This window comes from Emydura macquarii, unplaced genomic scaffold (genome assembly GCF_026122565.2).
Source record: "Emydura macquarii macquarii isolate MOO-44397 ecotype Brisbane River unplaced genomic scaffold, CSIRO-AGI_Emac_v2 contig_3511, whole genome shotgun sequence".
Taxonomy (NCBI): Eukaryota; Metazoa; Chordata; order Testudines; family Chelidae; genus Emydura; species Emydura macquarii.
Window position 1 is genome coordinate 21,369 of NW_027133648.1, and position 27,125 is coordinate 48,493.

The 27,125-nt window shown below is 53.1% G+C and overlaps 1 protein-coding gene across 1 annotated transcript; it reads right to left on the reverse strand.

Moving 5' to 3' along the window:
* Nucleotides 1–2,783: 2,783 nt before the first annotated feature.
* On the reverse strand, nucleotides 2,784–27,069 carry LOC137145104 (uncharacterized). The gene is made up of 3 exons (XM_067535722.1): nucleotides 26,980–27,069; nucleotides 19,652–19,781; nucleotides 2,784–6,523 (listed from the first exon to the last, which is right to left on the reverse strand). The coding sequence occupies exons 2-3, from the start codon at nucleotides 19,746–19,748 to the stop codon at nucleotides 2,784–2,786; spliced, it is 3,837 nt and encodes a 1,278-aa protein (XP_067391823.1). The 5' UTR covers nucleotides 19,749–19,781; nucleotides 26,980–27,069.
* Between the last annotated feature and the right edge of the window lie 56 nt (nucleotides 27,070–27,125).

Genomic DNA, 27,125 nt, shown 5'->3' on the forward strand with positions numbered 1-27,125 from the left:
AGAGCCTTTGGTGAAGAGCATTGTCAAAGGCTTTCTGAAAGTCCAAGTACATTATGTCAACTGGATCACCCTTGTCCACATGCTTGCCAACACCCTCAAAGAATTCCAATAGATTGGTGAGGCATGATTTCCTTTTATAAAAGCCATGTTGATTTTTTCAAAACATATTGTGTTTATCTATGAGTCCGACAATTCTGTTATTTTCTATAGTTTCAACTAATTTGCCTGATATTGGAGTTAGGCTCACCGACCTGTAATTGCCAGGATTGCCTCTGGTAGCTTGCTAGCTTTTGTGTAAATTGATGTTACTTTCAGTTATATTGCCCTGTCCGATGTGTCTAATTTCCCCCTGATTCATTTTTAGTTTAAAAGTTTTGAGATCAACTTGAATGATAGTTCCTGTAATCTAGTTACTTCATTGAGTTTATACTTGGTTATCTGATACTATGTCTAAATTTAGCTGTTGAATGATGTTAATGCTTAGCTACTAGTCAGTCTTAATTAGAGTAACCAACCTGCTGAAATGGTTAAGTAATTAAATGACTCTCAGTGTCGTTAATAGTCTTAGCTTTTTAACTTTATAATTAGTTTTATAACACTAGTCCAGTCAAGAGAGTTAAACAACCGGGGTTTCAATGTACTTTACATTTTAGAATTACTCTCCACTCCAGTATCCAAGTCATTAATGAAAATATTGACTGGTACGAGACCCAGGAGTGACCCCTATGAGACCCCACCAGATACATTCTCCCCGTGTGATAGCGAACCATTGACAGCTGCTCTTTGAGTATGCTTTTGCCAACAAGTTGTGCATTCACCTTATAGTAATTCCATCCAGACCATATTTCTCTAATTTGCTTATTAAAAACGTCACGTTGGACTGTATCAAAAGCCTCACTAAAATGAAGATCTATCATATCTACTGCTTTCCCCCAGCCACGAGGTCAATAGCCCTGTGAAAACAGTGTTACTGTATGGCTGTTAATCACTGCTGGGCCTGACCCGAGAGGTGGCTTGTCTTAGTGATGGGTGAAATGATTCCTCTGTATTCTGTGTGAGTGAGGAAGTTGCAAAGTGTAGTTTGTGAAAGGCAGTGGGGGCCTTTGAGATAGAAGATGATCTATAACTTAGGGAGGCCAGAGGTGCCAGCTACACTTTCTGTTCATTTGCTTCTTAAGGCTTCTCATGATCTTTGGCATCAATCTTGCAAACTTTTCCCGTCACTCAGAATCTCTGTCTCCAATGGGGCTAGAGCTGTCAAGATGGTCACAGTTTCTTTACAGCATGTGCAAGTGCGGCTGTGCCGAAGAAGGGTGGCCACTCTCTCCTACTGTTTCCAGTGGGACCAAAGCCAGGCTGCCCTTAAGGAAGATGGCTGCCTCTGTGCTCCACATCTGGCAACTGGGCAGGAAATGGGGGGAAAGTGGGGGCAGAGGGAGATGGAGGAGTGCGGGGGGAATATGGGGATAGGGATGTAAATATGGTGGCAGGGGGCAGATGGGACCAAGAGACAGCGGGGGAGATGGAGAGGAACAGAAAGGCAGTTCCGTAAGCTCAGGGGTTAGGTAAATGAGGAAGGGAGCACCCCGGCCAGCGGTCAGGAGGAAGAGTTGGTGGGGCTGTTCCATTTTGTATTAATGGCCTGAAATGCTCATGAATAGGGGTGGGTGGCTTCCCTCAGAAGGCCCCTGTGATAAACCTGCTGGCTCCTTACTGGGTACTGGTAACCGCCACTCCAACATCCAGCCCACACGGGGCTCCGTAACCCCCAGCACAGGGAAGGAGAGGTCTTAGGGTGACCACCTTTTCAAAGGCGAAAGTGGAACACGTGCAGGAGCCCCGTCCCGCCGAGGCCCCACGCTCTGGCTAGGCCAGAATCTGGAAATGGGCTGTGGTAAGAGCCACACAGGGAGCCTGGGCCGCTGGGGGGAGCCCCAGACCCTCCATCCGCCCTTGGCGGGTGGGTGGGGTGCCCAAGAGCAGCTCCCGGCCTGTGTCCATGCCCCCCAGGACTGCCCCTCGGGGCTGGATTAAGAGGTAATAACATCTTCAGAAGGTGGTCCACTAAAAGACGTTACCTCACCCACCTTGTGTCTCTAGAGCCCAGAGATGTGACACTGATGTTTAGGTGGTGACCTGAGGGAGAGGCAGCAGTAGCCAGCTTGGCATAATGTGGGATTCATTCCTTTATTAGGCCTGATGGTTCTGTAACATCAGAGGAAATTATTTCTGATGTTAAAAAATCATGGTAATAAACAATCCAAACACTCCAGATCTGAACTGGGGAGGGGTTTATTGACGTCTGGGGTCATCCCTCATGGTGGCTTGATGTTAGACTGAGATCTGGAAAGGACAGACACAAATGCCTGATCCATATCAAATCTGTTTTTATTAACTATAAAACTACTGCTACATGATTTAATGAAAACTCAGAGTAAATGAACACACAAAGAATGGACTAGAACACACTGTGTGTGGATGCAGCCATCATCAAATAAAGCTTGTCTCGTTACATACAGTGGTTATTAAACACAGATTGTTGTAAATAGAGCCACGAGTTATTGATTACAGGCTATAATGGCATAACAAGCTAATAGAAGGTAGGGTGTAAACTGAAGTCAGTTCAATAAAAGTGGTGTAAGTCAGAGGAGAATCAGGCTTATTGAATCTTAAAAGAAAATGTTATACAAACAAGAAGAGACACCAATCCTGAATCACAGCTAAGATGCATGCTTTGGTTAAACAGGCTACTTCATTTTCATGGTAAGCTGCCGTCAGTTTTTTTATTTTAGCCAGCCATTAACAAAATCCATTGTTCCTTTCACAAATTTTTTGAATGCAGACTGTTTTTCTTTATGCTGCTTGTATATATCCTTCTCTCCTGGCAGCAGAGCCTCGTGATTGGTAATCTTTCTTATTATCTCAGCTACTTCCCTCACTTTCTTCAGGGATTTTATTCTTTCTTGGTACCCAGGCTTTAGTTCCTGTTGTTCCGACATGATCAGCAGGTCAATGTATTCCGGAGTGGACAGCGGGTTGGGTTTCAAAGCAATCGCTTGCAGACGTTGGAGGCTGCAAGATGATTGATCAATAAGCTGCATTAATATCTCTTTCACCTTAGTGTATTCCTGAGACAGCTTCTCAAACACATTCTTTGTCGATAACACCTCACCAGATGCCTTCTCATACTTTTCTTTCAGTTGTGCATAGGTCTGTTTCTCTTTTACTACTTTATATTCAAACTTGTACTTTTGATTGAAATGAACGTTCCAGACACATTTACCAGGGCAAACAGTGCAATTTCCTGTACTCTGATCTATAGCTGCACACCCCCGCTTATCACCATCATTAGGGATTCCACAGGGATAGTGACATGTAAAGTGACACCGTTGGCAATTTGTTATATAGTTACCTGTGCCAGAGATGTCCTCCTTCACTGGCACTGTTTTCTCTACCTCATACTCAAAGTCTTTATTGGCTTCCATATCACCCTTGTGCTGTTCCAGAGCTTCCTTTGTCTTTCTCAGTTCCTCTAGCTTCATCAGGCCAGCTTTGATTTGTGGCTGCAGGCCTTCCACGGCCGTCTCCAGCATCTTCCGTTCTCTGAGAACTTCCTGTGTTAATGTTAAACTCCTAGTTTCTAATTTACATAAAGACTCGAAAAATGTTTTCATGCTCATCGCTCCCATTTTCCAGAACATTTCATCAAAATTAAAACTGCCCTCGTCAGCTCCAGCATTACAAGCAAAGAGTGTGGAGTTATTGAATTTGAAATGGATAGGGTTGCCCTTAGCATCTTTAGCACAAGGGACATCAGAGGTTTTAATGGCCTCCAGAACAGGGGGTGTCTGTCCATCTGCAAAGGTGATCAGGATTTGTATATTGTCTTTTATATCCTTCCCAAAAATGGAGAGCACTGAGTCAAACACGTACTTCTGGGCATGTGTCAAACGAGCGAGTGAGGCCTGGACTACAACGCAGACGGCATCTATGTGATCAATGGCCCCTGGGGTGGAGAAAAACGCCCGAATTTGCCTTGTTATCTCTTTATCATGGTCTATCCCTCTGGTGTCGCCAAATCCTGGGGTGTCTATTATAGTCAGGGAGTAGGGGACTTGGAAACCCTTTTTACGATTAACTTCATAGGCAATCACTTCAGACGTCTGGCTCTCGGCTTGGCTTCTATTTGTAATTTCGTGGATTAGTTTGAACCTGAATTCATCTTTCCATTGCACACCCAAGACATAGTTGATCATCCCATTGATGAGTGTAGTCTTTCCTGACCCAGTTGCTCCCATCACCATAATGACTTTGTTAGGGATCTGTAGGTTTACTGTTCCCAGGCTATACTTCAGGTAATTTGCCGTAGAATCGAACATTGCCTTCTCTATTGGAAGTGCATAAACTGAGGGCTGCCCTTTTTCTATCCGAGTGCTCTTCTTGAAGAAATCTTGTGCTAGTGTCCTTAATTCTTCTACTGATGTTGAAATTGATCCCTCCTCACCTGGGTGACTCACAGCTCCATCCTCACACACAGCTGACACCCGGAATCTGTAGGGTGTCTGAGGCCTCAGTCCCTCAATGGTACAGAACTCTGTTCTCTTTTCTGTCCTTTGTTCCAGCCATTTGTCTTTCCCCTCCTGACTCGTATCTTCTGCCTCCTCCTTATATTCCACCTTGTACTCCCTTATGCTGACTCCATCTCCAATGACACTGGGACTCTGCCAGGTGAGGGCGATGACTGATGAATCTACAGTAGTTTTTTCTGGCTTCCCAGGAGGGCTGGTAGGAAGCATCTTCACAGTATCACTCACGTCGCTGCTCTCGCTGAGCCCTGCTTTGCTCACTGCAGCGTATCGGAACTGGTACTCGGTGTTTGGACGTAGCCTGGTTACTGTGAAGGTCTCCTGTTTATCATTTGTATCCATAGCCGTCCAGTTCTCCTGCCCTGCAATTCTGTACTCTACCCGATAGCCGGATATCGCAGTCCTTCCATAGGCTGCTGGTTTAAACGTGAGCTGCACACGGTCATGTCTGATTCCATCAATAAGTAAAGAAAGAGGCTTCGACGGAGGTTCATAGTTAGTGCTGACCAGCTCTCCATTTTCATAAAGGTAAATTGAAGCCCCTGGATTGTCCTTATCTGGGACAGAGGCCACAATGAATCGAGTCGTCTCATTAGATTTATTGACACGGACAAAGTCTGAAATGGACTTTGCAGATTTTCGGGCACTTTGGTTTCTCTCTTTGTACTCAAACCACAGTTTGGAGTTTGGTTTCTCGCCGACAGAACTGCCTGATGTAGGATCTTGAGTATTCTGCATAAATTGGGTCTTAAGGCAGAGTTTTAAATCTGATAAATATGGTTCCTCTTCATGTAATGAGGTGAACATAAAGGAGACAACAAAGTCATTTCTAGGATCAAGTACTATTTCATCCAGTTTATTCCGGGAGGACACTACTTCCATTTCCTTTAGGGCAGAGAGATAGGAATTGACAAAAGTCATTTCTCTTTCCTTTTTATCCAGAAATTCATTGAGTTGCTGGGTATTGAACGGTGATTGGTTTTTGCAGGTTAAAATGTCCACCAGGGCCCCTTCCTCTTTTCCACCTCCACGGATGGAGGGTAAGAGTCCTGCGAGCTGTTTCTGGAAAGTCTGTCTGTGTTGCTTACACAGATCTTTGAATTGCTGGATTTTCCTCTTGATTTCGGGGAAGGTTGAGGCAATTGGACTCTTCACCATGTCGTTGCATCGCATGTCTAGCTCTGTCAGTTGCTCCAGGGCGGTTTGAACATCAAAGATCAGTGCTATGCTGATCTCACGCACCAGCTGAGCAGCTTTGGAATCCAGCTTGGTCAGTGGGTACAGCCAGACTCTCACTGGTACGGCCTTCTCCCCATTGTCACCCAGCAGCTGTGGGAGGGTGGAATATATTTTCATGGCCTCTTGGTAAGTAGCTGGATTGTTCTCAAGAGCAAAATCACCATAAAACTTACAACTAAGCTTTTCAGCTTGTGCTTTTTCCTGGTCATCCATTTTGAGAGCTCCTTCCCCTTTGATGGAGACCAGGGGTATCTTTTTAATCATAACCTGGAGATTTCCCTGTATCTCTTGTATGTTCTCAGAAGAAGAAATTTCCTGATCAAAGACAAAGAAAGCCTGAGCCCCGTACAGCACAGCTGTGACCACATGGGTGGCCGTGCCTTGGTCAAATACATCAGGGTAAGAGACATTCTGGCGCCCTATATGGCTCATAGTCAGCTGCTTAAACTGCGTTGTAGTTGAGTACTGGAGAGAAACACGGGCTTGATGTTTTGATGTCTTGGTATCACTTAAATATTCTGCGGATCCATTCACTTCCACCAGGCCAAACAGGAAACTGGCCTTCAGTGATGCTGTGACATTGAGGGCAGAGGCCTTGTCTTCAATGGTGTCAGATGCAATGATCTCAAATTCAGTCTTGGACTGTGGTTTTGAATCTATATCATTTCTAAGTGTCTCCAGGTCCCATAAAGTGATGCCTAGAATAGTACAGACAAACACATGGTAAATGGCAGAGAGGGTAAGAAATCTTACTGTTCTGTAACTGCACGACATGTTCTAGTATAAAAATAGGAGCTTGTAGCCGGGAGGCGTGGCCTCCCTCGGAGACTGACACCGAGGGCGGGCCACTGGCGCCCCCCACCACAGGGGATCGCTTACAGAGCTGAATGTCCTTGAACAACTGTTTGATATGGTAACACAGCAACTTGTTATGTTGGTGTGTGAGATTAAAAACAGATGAACATTTGTTTAAAAGTCTAATATAAACACAAACCATGACTCTGCAGAGTTAAGATTAAAATGACCTTTTTACTGTAGCCTCCTGCACCAAGGGGAGTTTCAGCAGCTGAGAATGCGAGTGTTACGCATACATGCACTTATCATCCAACTGGATCCCAAAGCCTCTAACAGATTGTGCTAGCTCCTTCTCCAGTACAATATCTAGAAATTTAAATTTTAAAAAGCCTTTTACATTAGGAAAGTGAAGGTTGCAAAGCCAAACTGTCAAATGTGTGGCCCCAGGCCTTATTCACTGTGCACCATTCAACCCTGCACTGAACACGGAATTGTTATTTTCCTCCTGGTACCCATCACTGTAACATCTGAGAGCTTCAGCAACATTCAGACACTTCTCTTCACAACCGCACTGTGGGGTAGAGAGGTATGAATATCCTTATCTTACTGGTGAGGAGCTGGGGCACAGACAGTAAGGACAAAACATCCACTAACTTGGGTGCCCAACTTGAGAATCCCAAGGCCTGAGAGGTGCTTGGGGACGAGTTTTGAGGAAGCGTTGTTCTAGGTCAGCCACAAAAATGTTGGCGTACTGTGGATAACAACATCCATAAACCAGTCAGAGAACACTTCAATCTCCCAGGACACTCTGTCACTGACTTGAAAGTTGCCATACTCCTACAAAAAAACTGCAAAAACAGACTTCACAGAGAAACTGCAGAGCTTGAAATCGTCTGCAAACTTGACACAGTTGACAGAGTTAAACTGGGTCTGAATCAGGACTTTTTTCCCTAGGCGGGTGGTGAAGCACTGGAATGGGTTACCTAGGGAGGTGGTGAAATCTCCATCTTTAGAGGTTTTTAAGCTGCGGCTTGACAAAGCCCTCGCTGGGATTATTTAGCTGGGGTTGGTCCTGCTTTGAGCAGGGGGTTGGACTAGATACCTCCTGAGGTCCCTTCCAACTCTAATATTCTATGATTCTATAACTTGGAATGGTTATCTCATTACAAGAAGTAATTGCCACTGATCACACATTCTCACCTCCTACTCAATGGTTGTGAATAGGCCTCAACTACTCTAACTGAATGGACTTTGCATTTATGCACCTTCCCCATTGCTGTTACTTCCCTTGGATATGTATTGTGATATATCAAGGGCAGAGGGTGGCAGGAGAGTATGCCTATTTACAAACTAGGGAGGTGGGTGGGCGCTAGCCCGCCCACCGTTCAAGGCCCCTCCCCCAGCCTAGGGGAGGAGCCACCGGACCTAGGATGTAACTGATTACGGGGGACAACAAATGTAAAAACAGGAAAGGGCGTGAGGGTCAAAGGTATAAAAGAAGGGAACCGGAAGGGGACACCGAGCAGAGAACCCTGGACAGCGCCCACCGCTCCCGGAAGGTATCCATGGAGCCGGTGGACGCCGCCCAGAAGAACTCTGCCCAGAGACGTGAACGGAGAAGGGAACGGAAATAGGCCCCACAGTCGCAGGACGCCTCCCCAGCCAACCTCCCCACCCTGGTATTGAAGATGGCGACTTTGGCCAGGGCCAGGAGGAGGTTGACGAGGAGGTCCCGCGACTTTGTGGGGCCACGGATGGGGTGTGCATAAATAAACAAGTGTGGGGAGAAGTGCAGCCAGAACCTCAGCAGGAGGTTCTGGAGGAGCCGGAAGAGGGGCTGCAACCTGGTGCACTCCAGGTATGCGTGCGCCAGGGTCTCCCTCATGCCGCAAAAGGGGCAGGTGTCGGGGCGGGGGGTGAACCGCGCCAAGAACACGCCCGTGCTCACGGCTCCGTGCAGGAGCTGCCAACTGATGTCCCCGGTGGGCCGTGGGGTCAAGGTGGAATACAGGCTGGCCCACCGGGGGTCCCCGCCCTCCAGAGGTGGCAGCGGGTCCCGCCACTTGGTGTCGGGGTGGGACGCGAGGGCAGGGAAGTGAAGGGTGTGGAGCACGAGCGTGTAAAGGTGGTCTCTCGGCGCGGTTCGAAAGGGGACCAGCTGCAAATCGTGCAGCCGGCTTGGTGCGTAGGGAGGGGGGGGCCGAGCGGGCTCGCGGGGCCGGGGCCCAATGGAGAGTGCCGGAGGGCCAGGGCTGAGGGGCGGGCGGGGAGTACCCTCTCCCAGAACCCGCACGAGGTAGGCGTGAGCAGCGGAGGGCAAGGCTGCCCTCACCTCCTGGAGTACGCGCCGGGGGGTATGAAGGGTGGAGACCCCCATGCGCCGAGCCAGTGCGTGGGGATCCACCCAGTCCCCCCGGGCGTAGTCCAGGAGGTCTCTGATCTTGGTGACTCCTGCCAGGACCAGCCTCCGTCACACCGAGGGGGTCTCCGCCACCTGCACACCGAGTTGTGGGTTGTGTAGCAGGGGCTCCGCGAGGAGATCCTCCCCTCGGGGACCAAAGGGGGCCTGGAGGCAGAGAGCAGCCTCCAGGTCCGGAGGAGGTCCTGGTAGAAGACCGGCAGCTCGGAGAGGTCTCGCGGAAGACCCCTCGGGTGAAGAAAAAAGAGCTGCCGGTCGTATCGGAGCCCTCGGAGGCGGCGGAGGAAGGCGTGCGCCAAGTGGCTCCATGCTGGACTACCTGCACCATAAAGGAGTCTCTGCAGGGCCTGGAGGCGGAAGGTGTGGACCTGGCTGCGGATGCAGCACAGGCCCTGCCCCCCTTCCTCCAGGGGGAGACTCAGGATCCCTGCAGAGACCCAGTGCAGTCCTGGCCAAAAGAACGCCAGAACTAGCTTCTGGAGGTAGGCCAGGAAACTCGGGGTTGGGACCAGGGTGTTGAGGCGGTACCAGAGCATGGACAGGACCAGCTGGTTGAGGACCAGCGCCCTCCCCCGAAGGGAGAGGCACCGGAGCAGTCCCGTCCAGCTCCGGAGCCGCCGCACCACCCTGTCCGTTAAATCTTGCCAGTTCTCTGCCGGGGAGGGATGGGTGGCAGAAAGGTAAACGCCCAGATAGAGCAGCGGACCCGCGCTCCACCGGATGGCTTGAAGCGCGGGTGGGAGGGAGCTCGCCCGCCACCCGGCCCCTACCATCAGGCCAGAGCTCTTGGCCCAGTTGACCCGGGTGGAGGAGGCTGCCGAGTAGACGGCCAGGCAGGCCTCCAACCGCGCCAGGTCGCCCGGGTCCTGGACCACGAGGAGCACGTCGTTGGCGTACGCGGACAAGACCAGCCTCAGCGCTGGCTCACGGAGCACCAAACCCGTCATCCTCCGACGGAGGAGACAGAGGAAGGGCTCAATGGCCAGGGCGTACAGCTGGCCCGACAGCGGACAGCCTTGGCGCACTCCACGCCCGAAGCTGACCGGTTCGGTCAGGGTCCAGTTGAGCTTGACCAGGCACTCCGCGGAGGCGTACAGCACCCGGAGAAAACCCAGAAAGCGGGGCCCGAAGCCAAACGCCCGCAGGGTGCCCAGGAGATACCCGTGGTCCATCCTGTCGAACGCCTTCTCCTGATCCAGAGACAGGAGGGCGAACGACAGACTATCCCTACACCCAAGCTCTAAGAGATCCCGGACCAGATACAGATTGTCGAAGATGGTACGGCCCGGGACGGTGTAGGTCTGGTCGGGATGGACCACGTCCTGCAGCACGGACCCCAGCCGCAGGGAGATGGCCTTGGCCACGATTTTATAGTCCGTGCAGAGGAGCGAGATGGGACGCCAGTTCCGGAGGTCGCGGAGGTCCCCCTTCTTGGGCAGCAGGGTGAGCACGGCCTGCCTGCACGACAGGGGGAGCTCTCCACTGGCCTCGGACTCGGCCCAGACGATGGAGAGGTCCGGGCCGAGGATGTCCCAAAACACGCGGTAGAACTCCACGGTCAGCCCGTCCATGACCGGGGATTTGTTGGTGGGCATGAGGCGGAGGGCTTACGAGAACTCGGCCAGAGTGAGAGGTAGCTCCAGCCAGTCCCGGTCGCCCGTGCCGACCGTGGGAAGTTCGTTCCAGAGCATCCTGCGGGCGGCGGCGTCGGTCGGATCCGGGGAGAAGAGGTCGGCGTAGAAGGCCCGGGTCCTTCCACGCATCTCCACCGGATCCGTCAGGGGGGCGCTGTCCCCTGCCAGAAGGCAGGTGACGTGCTTCCGGGCCCCCTGTCGTTTCTCCAGGGCGTAGAAGAAGCGGGAGCCGCGATCCATCTCCCGAAGGAGACGGATGCGGGATCGAACGAAGGCACCCCGAGCCCGAAGGTCTTCGAGGGCCCGGAGCTCCTCCCGCTTCTCCCGCACGCTCCGCAGAGGGATGGATCCTCGGGGCTGGCGGCCAGACGCCTCTCCAGCGCTAAAACCTCCCGCTCCAACTGCTCTATCCCCGCATCCCTCCGCCGGCTGGCCCCCGAGTGTAGTCGCGGCAGAAGAGCCGGGCGCGCACCTTCCCCATGTCCCACCAGCGCCGCGCCGAGGGAAAGGCGCGCCTCTGCCCCCGCCAGGCCAGCCAGAACTCCCGGAAGGACGCCACGAAGCCCACATCCTCCAGCAGGCTGTTGTTGAAATGCCAATAGGCCGGCCCCGGCCTCTCCGCCGCCAGAGAGGCCATCACAGTCACCAGGTGGTGATCCGAGAACGGGGCCGGCCGTACGCTGGAGGAGTGGGCCCGCGAAAGATGGTGTCGGGAAAGATAGATGCTGTCCAACCGGGAGTGGCTCGACCGTTCTTCCCCCACCCGGACAAAGGTGAAGGTGACGGTGTCGTCCGGGTGGTGGTCCTGCCAGACGTCCACCAGGGAGTGGCTGTCTACAATCTCCCGGAGGGCGTCGGCAGCGGCCTGGCACTGCTCGGTCCCCGTGCGGTCCCGCTCCTCAAGGGTGGTGTTAAAGTCCCCGCCCAGGACCAGGCACTCGTGAGGATCCAGTGCACCGAGGAAGGCGGCCGCCTGCTGAAAGAACCGCACCCGCTCCGGGCCCGCATTCGGGGCATAGACATTGACGAGATTCAACGGCAGCCCCTCCACGCGGACCCGGAGGTGCAGCAGGCGGCCCGGCACAACCTCGGTGATCCCCAGCACCTCGGGCTGCAGGGTGGGGGAGAACAGGGTGGCCACTCCACCCGCGCGGGTGGAGAGATGACTCAGGTGCACCCCGTCTCCCCACTCCAGCCGCCAGCTGGCCTCAGCGGCTGGGTCCGTGTGGGTCTCCTGCAGGAACGCCACGGAGTACCCCCCCTTCCGAAGGAAGGAGAGCACCTGCGTCCTGCGGAGACCCGTCCTGCAGCCCCTGGCGTTCAATGTAGCGAAGACGACAGGCATCATGAGGAGGGCTGGGGGGATCCTCGCGGCCAGGAACGCCAGCGGTTCTCGCTGGGCTCCGCAGCAGTCCGTGACTCCTCCCGAAGGCCATCAGGGTGTCACGGAAGCTGCGGGCCCGCTGATAGGCCGCAGCATCCTGCCGCCCGGTCCCTTTCCCCTCCTTCAATGTGGCCCTCATGGCCCGGAGGACGCGATGGAAGTCCCCCCAGTGCTGCAGCGTGAGCTGCACCCGGTTCCGGGCACCACGGGAGTCCCGGAGGAAGGTGTGCAGCTCCTCGCGCAGCGCCTCGGGGGATTCGTCCTCCGGCCTGGCCCCTGCAGCAGCCCCGCTGCCAGACGGGGCAGGCGATGGGGGCAGCGGCAGAGGGAAAACAGCAGCCCCTATAGGGCTGGGAGTGGCAAAACAAAAGCCGCCTCCTGGGAGCTCTCCAAGGGGAAGGAGACCACTCCAGGGGCGGCAGGGGCACAGGTAGCAGGGGGAGGGAGGGAGGATTCGGGGGCGGAAGGTGGAGGAGGGACGGGATCAAGGAGAAGGGGAGGAGTCGAGACAGGGGGAGGGTCGTTGGAAGGGACTGGGGGAGGAACAGGGTCAGGGACAGAGTCCGCGGCATTTAAGCTAGCAGGGCATGGTGTCTCTGGAGTGGGGCCTGGAGCTGAAGGGTCGGGCGAGGCAGGGGAGATGGTCTCGGGGCCAGGCTTAGGAGCCGCACCAGCTGTGGCTTCGCACTCCTGGGGAGGGAGGACTGGGTCAGTGGGCGGCCATCCTACGGTAGAAGGTGGGGAGGGCAGCTGCTCGGGGCCAGACTGGTCGGCCCCAGCCATTGCCCCGAGGGCTGCAGTGGCTGCAGCGGAGGTGGAACTGTCTACCGGGGTGGGGGAAAGGTCCGGGACAGTCTGAGGTACAGGAGCGGGGTCACCAGCTGGGGAAAGGAGGGAGGGGAAAGGAGAGGGCGACTGAGGGCTGTCCTCAGCCAAACCCTCCGGACGGGAGGGTTCGTCCATCCCTGGACACGCCGGGGTTAGGCCCAAGGCGTCTATCTCCTCCATAAGGGAGGAGAAATCCCCCCCCGCCACCACGAGTTCTCCCTCGGCAGGGACCGAGGAGGAAGCAACCTCAGCACCCACAGAAGGTGCGAGGGGCATGGGGGCAGAGGGGCATCCGGCTGGGGACTCCTCGAGAAGGGACTTTAGGAGGGAGATGGTACTACCCACAGCTGCCGCTGCAGTCTCCTCGGCCGGTGCCACCCACCGGGCCCTGGCAGGGGGCGTGGCGGAAGGCCCGGGTCCGGCAGCCCCCTTACGGGATTTGTAGGGGCGCGCACCCTCCTCGATGATGAGGGGGAGGGGGCACCGGGTCCCGGCCTTGCGCTTGCCGCGCTTACCCTGCACGGGCACCCAGCCCTCCGAGGTGGAGGGCTGGGTGGTGGGGGCAGGGCCAGGGGGCAAGAGCGCAGGGGACGGGGTATGGGAAAGTGGAGGTGGAGTAGTAGGGGGAGGAAAACCTCGCCCTGGGGCGAGCCCTCTCCAGTGCCCGCCAAAGGCGGCCCTGGCTCCCTCTCCCCGCAGGCCCCACCGGACTGCTCCGGGCGTCAGCGGGGCCCGCCCGCTCGTCTGGGCACACCGGGGGAGGCACCCCCGGGGCCCGAGCAGAGGTGGCAGTCGATGGAGGAGGGGTAGCCACAGGGACCACACGGCTGAGGGGGGCGCCGCCGTTGGCCTGGCTGGCACCCCCCTGGGTCCCGGGGGTCCCAGGCTCCCCACTTTGCTGGGCCAGGGAGCAGTCCCTCCGGACGTGCCCCGTGGCCCGGCAGAGGAAGCACCGGGTCTCACCTGCACTGTAATGGACCCTGTACTGGGCCCCTTGATGGGGCACCAGGAACGACCCCTCGAGTGCCTCTCCGCCACGCGCTGCTGCCGGCAGCTGGAGTTGCACCCGCCGGCGGAAGGAGAGGACGTGGCGGAGGGCGGGGTCCTTACAGCCGAGGGGAAGCGGGCAGATGGTAGAGATGGGCCTCCCCAGGGCTGAGAGGAAAGGCAGAAGGGCAGCATTGGGGAGGAAGGGCGGGACAGAGGTGAGGACCACCCGCACGCCCAGGTCTTCCAGGGGCTCCACGGGGACGTGGACGCCCCCTACCGCCAGGCCCGTCACCACCGCCTCCTGGGCGGCGGCCTCCGATGCCAGGAAGAAGACCACCTTCCCGTACATCTTGGAGGCCGCCACCACAGCCGTGGGCCCCACCACCCGCGCCAACGCCCGCACGTAGGTTTCTACGTGGGGCGAGGCAGTCACCAGAAGGCAGCGGACCCCATGCCTCCTGGTAAGGGTGGGGAAGGGGCCCCGGCCTCCAGGGATGGTGCTGGAGGCGGCAGTCGGGCCAGATGACGCGGCGGCGGTGGGCGGAGGACCCGCAGCGACCTGGGCGTACGCTCTGGGAGCGGCGCCGCCCCCAGAGCTGGTGGAGGGAACAGCGGGGGAAGGGACAGCGGGGGAGGGGGGAGCAGGCCTCACCACAGGCGGGGGCGCTGCCCGGGCGGGGCCTTTGCCCTTTTTCTTCCCCTGGCCCTTCTTCCCAGCCGAGGGCGCACCCCCCTGAGTTTCAGGGGGGCAGGAGCTGAAGCAGTGGCAGAGTCCCTAGAGTCCCCTCCGGGGGCGTCCACCGCCAGCGCCCCGGGCCCGACGGCCGGGGGCCTGGTCGGGGGGGCGGGAGTAGACGCCTTGGGCGGGAGGGGGGGTTCGGGGCAAAAGGCAGGGGCGTCTAGGGAGGGGGTCCCGGCCCCAGACACACACGCCATCCTGGGGGAAGGTAGGACCGCAGCGGGGAGGGTAGGAAGTAAGGGGGGCATGGGAGTAAGCTTGGAGGGACAGGGGAGGGGAAGGGGGAGGAGGGGAGAGGAGGGGGGTGTGGACCGCTCCTCCCCGTGAGGCTGAAAGCAGGGCAGGAGGGCACCAGAGCAAAGGGGTATAGGGTGGGGGGAATCCAGGCAGGGGCGCAAGAAACACACTCACCAGCCCAGGTGGAAGCACCAGCTCCTCCGGCTGCACTGGGAGCAAGGCTATGTCAACTCGGGGGGGGGGGTGCAGTGTGTGGGGGGGGAACAAAAATGGGGGGGGGTGTCAGGGAAAGGGGGCCATGAGCACCACAGGGCAGGAGTCCTGGGCCAGGGCAGAGGGGTAGCTGCAGCAGAAGGGAGGGGGAAAAGGGGCCAAAGCAGGGCTGGAAAGGCCCGGTGGCAAGCCCACTGAGCCTGGACGGGGCAGGGAGCAAGCCAAGGCAGGGCCAGGGAAAACAACCCGACCAGGGGTAGAGAAAACAAACAACCAACCAAACCAGGGGCAGGGCAATCCAAAGAAACTGGATTCGGGGGGGTTCGGGGCAAAAGGCAGGGGCGTCTAGGGAGGGGGTCCCGGCCCCAGACACACACGCCATCCTGGGGGAAGGTAGGACCACAGCAGGGAGGATGGGAATTAAGGGGGGGCATGGGAGCGAGTGTGGAGGGACAGGGGAGGGTAAGGGAGACGGGGGGAGGAGGGGAGATGAGGGGGGTGGGGTAGGGGGAAAAAGGGGGGGGGGGAAGGTGGACCGCAACACCCCGCAAGGCGGAAAGCAGGGGAGGAGGGCACCAAGGCAAATTAGAAGGGGGGGGGACAGTCCAGGCAAGGGCACAGAGAACACACTCACCAGCCCAGGTGGAAGCACCGGCTCCTCCGGCTGCACTGGGAACGGGCTTATTTCAACTTAAAGGGGGGTGCAGTGTGAGGGGGGGCAACAAAAACAGGAGGGGGTCAGGTAAAGGGGGCCATGAGCACCACAGGGCAGGAGTACTGGGCCAAGGCAGAGGGGGAATCTGCAGCAGAAGGGAGAGGGGGCAGGGCCAAGGGAGGGCTGGAAAGGCCCAGGGGCAAGCCCACTGAGCCTGGGCGGGGCAGGGAGCAAACCAAGGCAGGATCAGGAAAAACAAACCAACCAGGGGCAGACAAACAAACAACCAAACAAACCAGGGGCAGGGCAATCCAAAGAAACAAACCAGGGGCAGGGGTAGGGGTAGGGGCAGGGGAATCCAAAGAAACAAACAAACCAAGGGCAGGGGCAGGAGAGACAAACAAACAAAGCAGGGGAGATGCTACAGGGTAGGGAGAGCTGCAGAAGAAGCAGGGGGCAAGAACAGGGAATGGGGGAGGGGGGAGGGGAAAGGTGCCCCAAAGGCTGGGGCCAGGGGGGCAGCAGCAGCGGAAGGGTGCCCACGGAAATAGCAGGAGAAGCAGCAGGCCCCCACAGCCAGCTGGGGGGCAGACAAGCAGGGTTTCCAAGAGGAAAAAGGAGGGGCAGCAGCTCCCCCACAGCAGGAGAGTATGCGAAGGGAGATATATCAGCCCTAGGATGATCAGGGCTTTATTCCCTGCAGCCTAACTGAAGTCATGAGGGGGCAATTAGGAGCCAGCTGAGGCCAATTAGGAATCAGCTGGTGCTCCATAAAAGGGCTCCGCCCCAAACACACAGGGCACAAGCTGGAGGAAGCAGAGGTGCTGTGCTGTGCTGTGCTGTGCTGTGCTGTGCTGTGCTGTGCTGTGCTGTGCTGTGCTGTGCTGTGCTGTGCTGTGCTGTGCTGTGCTGTGCTGTGCTGTGCTGTGCTGTGCTGTGCTGTGCTGTGCTGTGCTGTGCTGTGCTGTGCTGTGCTGTGCTGGTTGAGTGGAGCAGATTGGAGTAGCGAAGTGTGGGAGAGTGGAGGAACCCCAAATGGAGGTACTGAGCCCAGCAGGGGCAGCAAGGACAGAGGGCCTGAGAGGCCAGAAGGACTGAGGGGGGGAAAGTAGCCCAGGGGAAGAGGCTGCAGCTCCAAAATATAGAGCAAGCAGTCTAGAGCTGCTGGTCATAGGACCCCTGGGGTGGGACCTGGAGGAGCGGGTGGGCCTGGGTCCCTACCCCTCTCTCCCCAGGGAAGATGGGGTGACGGGCACCTTCCTGGCCCCCAACAGGAGCGAAGCATGAGATCCACTAGAGGGAAGCCGGCCATCAGCCACAGTATATATATGCCTCCTTTGTGATTTCTATTCCTTACATCTGACAAAGTGGGTTACAGCCCACGAAAGCTTATGCCTGCAGAAGTTAAATTTGTTAGTCTTTAAAGTGCTACAGAACTCTCGTTGTTTTTGCTGTATACAGACTAACATGGCTACCCCTCTGGAACTTCTCTGCAGAGCAGCTGTTGGGTGGCTGGAGCTGGGGTAGCCTCAGGATAGACAGTTAAGATTCCATCCCATGACAGGTTATTACTGGGTTCAAAAGAGAATTTAAAATGTTCCTGGAGGAGAGGTCCATCTATGGCTATGAGTCAGGACAGTCAAGGATGCAGCCCATGTCCTGGGTGTCCCTAAACCTCTGACTGCTGGAAGCTGGGATTGGATGACAGGGGATGGATCACTCAATAATTCCCCCTGTTCTGTTCAGTCCCTTTGAAGCACCTGACATTGGCCACTCTCGGAAGACAGGATACGGGGCTAGGTGGACCATTGTTCTGACCCAGTATGGCCGTTCTTATGTTCTTCAGTTGCTAAATGCCAGGGAGGGAGGGTTCAAACTCTACTGGCTGGTGGGTGGGGATGTGAGGGGGCAGCCACCCTGAGAACAGATCAGGAGAAAATAAACCTTCCCAGCTGGGCAGCTGGGAGTTTCATTTTATCAGGAACATGAGTTGTTTTAGTTCTACACGACCTAACAGAGGCTCTCAATTCTGGGGAAGGCCTGACACGCTTTAGGGAAAAAAACCCTGACTGGGCACTTTTTACCCACAGCAATGAATAATGAGCAAAGCTGATTCCTCCCGACAGATCAGGAGCTCAGCAAGCACTGTGCATTGCACTCGAGATGGTGCCGTGCATTTTGGCGCATTTCTGTTAAGCTCACATAGCTTTATACGAAGTCATTGCCACCTGTACGTAAATCCCTTTGCCATGACGTGGTGTGCACATTTAATTGTAAGCATCGACCACAATCGCAGTTTTGTTTTTGCTCTTATTGCAATGGATTGTTGGCTCTGTTTGAATCAATGCCTCACTGTTTTTCATGTTCACTGAGAGTGTGTGACACTGAGCCAGTGAGGGTTAAGCAACCAGCCGGCTAAATGACCCAAAAATCAACCCTTAAGGACATATTAGAAAAGTGCTGCGATGGTAAACCGGGCCATTCCTTCTAGATAGTTATCAAAGCCGTGTTAAGTGGACTAAATTCTTTGGTATGTATGCCTGTATTGTTAGAGAATCAAAGTACAGATACTACGTGTATTTGTCTGTGTTTGCCTATCTTTTGTTAGAAGTTTAACAATGTAACCAGACTAGTTCATAGATGCTAATTCCCTTTCATGTCTTAAATTAATTAAGTATGCGTCTGTATTAACTTAACATTAAGATCAAAGAGGTAAGATATTGCAGGAAATTAATAATATTACTAACACTGTCTTCAGTTTAACGATCTGTGCTATAATGAAGGATCAGTTAACTGCCTTATGTGAAGGAGTATAACTAGTTTACCTGTGTATGCCCAGGAAATAGCGGATTGGATTCAAAGCAAACATCTACGTTGCCTATTCTTCCTGGGGAGGAGGTCCTGCTGGGACAAGAGGCTTCTCAGCCTGCGTGGGAACTATAAAAATGTTCTTGACCCTGATCCTTTTTTCTCAGATTTTCTTAATCTTTATCAGGGGAAGTTCAAATCACACTGAGATCTCCAGGAATACCCTGGATTATCCATGTAAATTCTCCTTGAAGAATCTGAACAAACTGTACACGGACTGCCCATTAAACTACAAACTTTTAAATTGATTCCAGAAGGATTTTTACAAATCAGCAACCTCAGCATCTCCGCTATGAAACCGACCTCAGAACTTTATTTGTATTAATGATCTGTCAATGGCAGTAACTCTCTTTTCTTTTTTAACTACATCTAAGATTTATTAATAAGAATTGGCTGTAAATGTGTGTTTGGGTAAGATGTGAAATATTCACTGACTTGGTGGGTAACGTATCTGATCTCTTGGAACTGGTAGAATTTTATATATGGTGAATAAGGTTTCAAATAACCTCTCCATGTAGACGTGGCTGTCTGGGTAGGAGCCAAAGGCTGGATTGTTTAGAGGGAACTGTATTTTAGCTTCTTGGTAACCAGTCAGGAGTTACGGAAGCTGTTTTGTACTGGCTAGGTAAATCTAATGATAGACTAAATCACCAGTTAGGGGGATCGTCTGCCCTATTCTTTGCCAATGTTGAGCATTCTCAGTAGAGCCCCTCCAGCGACCGTGGTCACACAGTTGCATGTTGATTTTTTTTTTTTTCAGTGTATGTACTTGTGTAGCAGACGGGGAGGGGGAGAGCGTAAACTACTACAGATTCAAAGAAGTGGTGCGCGACCAAATGAGTTTGAGAACCACTGACCTGTAATGCATGGCAGCAGCTCACCAGCCCAGTGCACGTACCTCCTGCCCCATCCAATTACTTCAGACCCTGAGCCTGGGGAATGTGCAGGGCCAGTTCCAGGGCCACTCAAGCCACAACTGGCTCATTCTCAGGTATGAAGTGGTTCAGACTGTGACCCTTTCCTCCCTTCACTCCAGAGTTCAGGGGCTACAGCTGGGGAATTACCTGGGATAAGGACATCTTTGCGGCAGTCGTACAGCATCCCCAGCTGGAAAGGGCGGCCCAGAGCCGGCATCACAATTGTGTCATCTGACCTGGCCATGGTTTAAAGTCCAAACACTTTCCTGTGTCTCACCTGCAAGAAAATAACTCGTGTTAAACTGGAGTCCTTCAGGAGACAGATTCAAATGCTTCTCCTTGGCTGCAGACTTCATAACCCTGCACCCAGGTTAGTTTGGTTCATCACACAGGAAGTGTGAGTTTGTGAGAATGGTTCTGTGTCACTTCCTGACACACACGCAGGTGCAACATACCGAGTGCTCAGAAACTGATTCCCAGCAGTAACTAGTCCATGTAGAAGGCTGGCAAAAGGGCTAGTTTCACTCTTCTGTGCATCATTTTTGATGTTACTGACATGACCGTGGGACTTCAATGATCTCACTGTCTAATGTAAACACAGGACACTGGACAACAGTACAGGGAAGCGTGGGTGTGGAAAGACAATTGGTGAGCTCAGCCTGGGAGGGATTGCTGGAAGAAGTGGATTTAAAGGAGAAATCTGAAGGGGCAGAGAAGGACATGTTTGGACAGGATAAGGCAGACTGGGATAGGAGACTATGGCCTGATTCTCCACTGCTTTACACCTGGTGTCATCATTTATACACATGCAAAGTGAGTATGAAATGCTGCCACTCTGATCTGGTAGCATTTTAAATCCACTTTCCACAGGAGTCAAAAATGACACTAGTACAAGGCAGGGGAGAATCAGGATCCGAGTCTTTAGGAAGCAATAATAAGAGAGGAGTGGGAGAAAATGTGAGGAGAGATGTAGGCAGGGAAGAGAACAAGTCGGGCCCTGAAGGAGAAGACAAGGTACCTGTGTCACTGTAGCTCTGCACGGTGTGGAGACACCAGAGCAGAGCTGAGAGTGGATGTAAAATGCTGCCAAATCAGAACGGTCGTGTTTTACACCCCCTTGTACTGCTGTCAATGACCACACAAGGGCAACAGTGAATTGGACCCTGAGCTTTTAAATCACTAATGACAATTTGTCATATTCTTAATACATTTAATTCTGTGCCCAGGGCATTTCACACAATGCATCCTGCAGTACTGCCTACAGTGCAGAAAATTGTCATTGTGTTTAGTAGGAGTGCAGCACAGGTGAAGCTGTGATGGCATTAGTTTTTCACCAGGAAAAACATTTCCAGACCATGTAAAATTTTGAGTTTTTGAAAAGTGGTCAGTTCTCAATAAGGACCAAATGCCAAAACCTGGACATTTTTAGTGGGACTAAAAGTCGGATATAATTTGTTTTGTTTTGGAAATAGCTAAATGTTCCAGCTGCCCGGGCTGCTGTTTGGGTGTTCCTGAAACACAAGGTATACCCTAGAAACCCACGGCAGGCCAGCAGGTGAACTTTCCACTGAATTCACACGTTCCTGTGGAAGGCGTGGATCTGTCGCAAGAGCATTTTCTTTTGGATAACCATTCCGTCGGAAACGTCTTGGTCAGTCGTAGTTACTATGGTTTTAAACCAGTGCAGAACAGGAGAAGTGTTTTAACGCTGTGCCAGCTAGCCCTGCTCCTAGTTACTCCTAGAGCTGCTCAGGAATCGTCTCTCTGAATTCTTTTCTGGGCAGTGTCAAAGGGTGGTTCACTCACTGCTCAGCTGCACTTCCTTGCGGCTCATCTGGGTAATTAGCTCTGTCACCTGCTCCGACACCCCTTCCTGCGCTTACTCAGTCCATTGTTCCCCTCAGTTACTGCGTGGCCTCGTGTGCGCTGGGAGCGGCAGTGCTTTCCTCTTCACGGCTTAGCCCTCCAGCCACGTCACATTAAAGTTTCACCCCTTCTCTGCCATAGCAAATCCTTAAAGGAAAACTGTCCCAGGCGGTCTGCTCCCCACTGCCTGGTCTGGGACACTCCCCCCGTGGCTGGTAGGAGAACCCGGGCCCACCCTCTACACCCAGTTCCTGTCCAGACACACTCAGCCCAGCAGCTCTGGGCTTTTACTCTCCAGCCCTTGCTGCTCCTTCCCTGGATGGCTTCATATTCTGTCCTTGCAGCTTCCTGCTCTTCCCCGTATCAGGGAGAACAACTGTTGGTCTCCTCATCCTCTCCCAACCGGCCAACTTCCTCGCTTTATACATCCGGCCCAGCTCCTCTCCCAACTGGACTTCAGCTGCCTTTAGGCCCTCCCACGCCCTGGGTTTCGTCCAGGTGCAACCTAAATTTAATTGGTCTAATTCTACCCTTCAAGTCTGGGGTGGGGGGAACACCCCAGCACACAGAGAGAATGTGGTTTCTGCAAATTGAAACGTTCTCTGAGAAAAGTTGTTTTTGCTGAATTTTAATTATTTTCCATCAGGAAAATGAATCAAAAACATTTATTTTATGGATTTGCTTGTCCTGAATTGAAACAGTTCAGGCTGTATCAAAGCATCTTGTTTCACATCAGTCTGACATTCGTCTGTATCCATCTGAGCTACTCCAGAGCCTCAGCGGAGTCATGAGGCACCCAAAGTACAGCTTGTGTGAGATACCACAGCAGGGAGGGTGGACCCAGCTCAGTGCTGAGCTGAGATGAAACAAAATGGTTCAATTTGGTTCAACAAACTGAAAAGAAACCTTTTGATCTGGGAATGTTCTAAGTCAAAATCTTTTGGAACTTTAGATTCTGTGAAAACTTTTGGTATTTTGACTTTGTCCTGATTCAAGGTGAACATTAAAAGTGAAAACATGGGAATTTGCATCTGTTGTTCTGGCAGGGTCAGGTGCCGTTTGGAGTTTGTGTGTCCTGGTCTGTGGGGAGTTTGCGTCTGATGATGACCTTGGAGAGGTTGGGGGTTGTTTGAAGGCCAGAACAGGGGATTCAGGAAAGATTTTTTTCCAGAATGTGGCTGAAACCCGAGCATGACGACACTCGAATGAACTGACACAGGAAAATGATAAAAGACTAAAACACCACATCACCTGTGGGTGAGCAGTTTTCACAAAACAATCACTCTGTATCCGGCCCCTCAGTCTTGATTCTCCAAGGAAATCTGCACAACACATACAAAGAGAAGGCGGGGTGCTTAAACCCATAACTGTGCTAGACACTAAAAAACATGGACTGACCAGAGACACTGGATTTATGACTTATTATTACAATACTCCATCATCCACTAAGCAATTCCTCCCCCCGTTGCCTCTTCTTCTCTACACTTATCCCCCATGACTGAAGAGGTGTTAACAGGCCACTTCCACTTGAATGGTCCCTGGAAATATTTGAGACAATGCGAGTGAGGAAATATCTTTTATTGGACCAACTTCTCTTGGTGACTGAGAGCTCGGAGTTAGCGCGAGAACTTGTCTCGCTCACCAGCAGAAGTTGGTCCAATAAAAGACATTCCCGCCCTCACTTCGTCTGCTCAACAGCTGGGAGCAGGAAGGAGCAGGAGTGTGGGGACAGCATCCCATTCCCTACCCCTTCTGGGTCTTGTGTTTGGTGGGTGGGGAGCGCTCTGCATGCACCCGGCACCATAGGCAGCTCAGAGAGCTGTGAACTGGCCCATTCATCTCAGTGGGATATTCTCAGATGAACGAGCACATCCTGTGGAGACGAATACAGCCTGAAACAATAGCTGCGGGTCGGGTGAACTGCTCCTTCATCTCTAAGAATGTCCTCATCCTCCTCCTCTGTCTCGGTGCCTGTCTCGTGCCCTGAACATGTCTGTTCTCTCCTCCTCACCCCCGTCACAGTGCTGTGCGCCTGCAGGACGCACTGAGCCTGCCCGTTCCCCGTGCCCAGCACAGACCTGGTCCATCATGCCCCGTGCTGCGCGGGGGTCAGCAGACCTAGGCCAGCAGAGAACTGACTTGTGCCTTTCACTGGCCTCTCTGTGTCACTTTCACTGTGGCAATTAGTCCCTCCCATACCAACCCGTCCCTGGGTTAGCCAACACGTGTATGCTAGGTTAGTATATACCACGTTATACGAACGCCTGGCAGTTATGAGAGCTCAACTGGCCTATGTTTTCCCCCCGAGGTCTGTTCACTCGTGCTTAGCTCCATCCCACAACACCCAGCAAGAGCACACCTCAGCCCTGGGCATGAGCAGATAGAAAACTTGTCAAAACCAAAGTACGTTCATTCTATGTCTTAGTACAAACTAGGGCGGTACCTTGACAGACCAGGCCATGGCATGCTAGTGCTCAACACAAAGATAAGGAAGGTAAAGGTGTAGAACCACAAGTCAAGGAACTGGCACGAATACAAAGCTTGAATTTTAGTGACGTATAAAGAGTTTGGTGACTCGTAAACTCATCCTATAAATGTCCTAGCTGAAATGACAGGTGTTGAGAAAGTGAATAAAGAAGTGTTATTTACTGCTTCACATAACACAAGAAGCTGGGGTCACTCAATGAAATTAATGTGCAGCAGATTTAAAACAAACAAACAGAACTACTTCTTTACACAATGCACACTCAACCTGTGGAACTTGTTGCCAGGGGATGTTGTGAAGGCCAAAAGTGGAACTGGGTTCAAAAAAGAGTTTCGATATGTTTCTGGAGGATAGGTCCGTCAACGGCTGTAAGCTAAGATGGTCAGGGATGCAACCACAAGTTTTCCGTGTCCCTGAGCCTCGGACTGCACAACGCTGGGAGTGGGTGATGGATGGATCACTTGAGAATTGCCCTGTTCCGTTCATTCCCTCTGAAGCACCTGGACTGGCCACTGTCAGAAGACAGGACACCGGGCTACAGGGACCATTACTCTGATCCTCTGTGGCTCTTCTCATGCTCTTATGTGTGACTTTGGGAGCACACCTTTTGTATAAGATGGATATAACAACAAAGCACAAGATGGCTTCCTGGAAACCGGTATCGTATTAAACCTTTTTTCCTGTACTGTGCTATTATTGACCTTTACCAATAAACCTGACTGATATTGGTTACTTGGTATCTTACATCTATTTCAGAAAGAACTGAAGTTCAGTCCAGCAATTGACTGTAGAATTTATCAAGCCTGCACCATGCACGGGACTTCAAATTGCCTACACAGCACTGCCCATCAGACTGCCCCTGGGTAGATGACAAGGGTGCACTTGTAGGGTGCTGAGCTTCCCCAAAAGTACACACACCATTCCCACTTCCAAAAGGAAATGCCTTGGCCCCAGCTAGCAAAGGCCCATTGTGCACAGCATGCAACTCTCCTAAGGAATGGTTTTGAACTCAAGGCCCTGTGATTCCAAACTCAGCAGGTCTTACCCTGAGCTCCCTGGCTCCATTTACAGTGCTCATAAAGGAGGCCCTGGATCAAGCAACCCCACATTCACACCCCGAGTCCACCCTGGGCTCGATGAGCCAGTGTCGTTTTCAGAACAACCTGAACGTGCGTGTAGATTGTAGAGCATTTGGAAATGTCTGTTCTTAATGACAAAGATCTGCTTCTGGGGCAAACGTCTGAAGAGAAGCTGCTTTGCAGCCGTCACCCAAAGCAGACAGAGAACAGGAAGGACAGACGTGCTCTGGAATACGCTGAGAGCCAGACTGGAATGTAGAATCGATGGGTGAGACACATAGTTAGACGGCTGTAGCACGTTCCCCTGAATTGCTCTATGGCTCTGCTACCACAGGCACTCCTTTACGTCAGGTATGCCTGCCTCCAGCACACGTTCAAATCCCTCCCCAGCTCATCCCCCAGACTCCAGCCACCTCTGAGAGCTACATTTGGATACTGGTTCTCCCAAAGGGAAGTGAGGATTGGGCACCAGGTGAGTTGAAACCTGACTGCAGGCCATCAGTTTAGGATGCGTTCGTGCAAAGTGACCTGATAACTGGGGGGCAAGTTTCAAATCTTCGGGGGTGATGAGCCAGAGGGGAAAAGTTCCCGTGTCGAGTAGTTAGGAACTCGGGGTAGGTGGATTCGGGGACACATGGGACTGGAAGGGCAGTTGGGGTCGCCCTGCAGGGATAACGCGGCTGCTGGAAGCCAGGGTCAGCCCTTTATGCCTGTGGGCTGGCTACTGGTGCCAGGGCTCCGAGCCACAGCAGCAGTATTAAGGCACACAAGGCCCCTGGGCAGGCAGCGACAGACCCCTCACTGGTCTGGGGGATCCCCAGAATGTCACACCGCGGTATCGGAATGCTTCTCAGCCAGCTTCTTGCTGTGCCTTGTCGCTATTCCCTGGGTAACCACATAAAAAATAATCCATTCTTTGCCAGCCTGTCAGCTAGTGCAGGGGTAGTTGTACACTCAGGGCTGCCTTAACTTGTGCCCTTCTGCTGTGGTTCCTATGGGCCATTGCAGAGACGTAAGAATGCCCCGTTCATGTCTCCTCCAAGTCCAGACCCCCAGTACTTGAGGTCACCCCTTCTCAACTTCTCTCACACGCCCAGACGGTGAGTAACAATGTCCATCCCTTAACTACTGTATCCAAATCTCTCCAGCTTCCCTGCTTTCACCTCATTCCCCCTCCAGTCTAGCACAAATGCTGCTGCTGAAGTCACCCCCTTTCCTTGCTCTCCAAGCACATTCTCTGCTCCTCGAGTCCCTTCACTGGCTTCTGGTCTCTTACCACAGCAAATTCAAGCTCTGTGGGCCTGAGCCCCATTGCCCTGCTGTCACTGACACCAATGTGCAAAGTGGATGTCAGGCACTGCCCAGCAGGAATGGAAGTGCTTCACACACCAATGTGCACTGCTGTAATTCACTTCACAAAGAGCCCGACCAGGAAATCAGATTCACTGGGCTAGAGTGAAACCAGCCGGTTCTATGGGTCATTTCCCTGTCAGCGGCTGCCTTGGTTTCATCTCTCTCTGCGTGGCTGTCTTCCTGCATTCTCTCACTGCCCATCCTACCTTTCAACCCTTCTTCAGACAGCTCCTCCTGGATACCACCCCCAGACCATGTACAAATCCCACTGCTTCTGCCTCCACAATGTCTGCAAGATCCAACCTTTCCTCTCCAGCCCAACAGCTAAACTCGGTCTGTAATCTGTCTGAGGTGGGGACCACGTTTTCTTATGTGTATCCCAAGATTTTCAAGTGATCAGTGACTGTGGGTGCTGCAGGTTTTCAGGTGCCCAACTGGCGACCCTTAGAGGGGCCTGATCTCCAGGGGATGAGCGCTCAATACCTTCTGAGAATTGAGTTGGAGACCCCAAACCCATTAGTCACTTTTGAAAATCTTGCCCGTAGTGTAAAGTGCCCAGAATTACTGGGCTGTGAAAATCCCAATTGCTATTAACAACAAACCACGGATGAGCATTTTCAAAGCATTTGCTGCTATTACAAGCCCTTCTTTCAAATGTTGCACCCAAGTTACAAACATAGCCAGCACTGTACCTTTCAGCTCAGAGAACCAACGTGTATTCTTCCTTCAGAGTCTGTGGCTCCCTGTAGCTTCTACGCTGCGCACCAGACCGCTGGGAGTTCTCACAGAAAAACTGAACTTTTACATGGTGTCGTCTCTTTATAATTCAGTTTTAGAT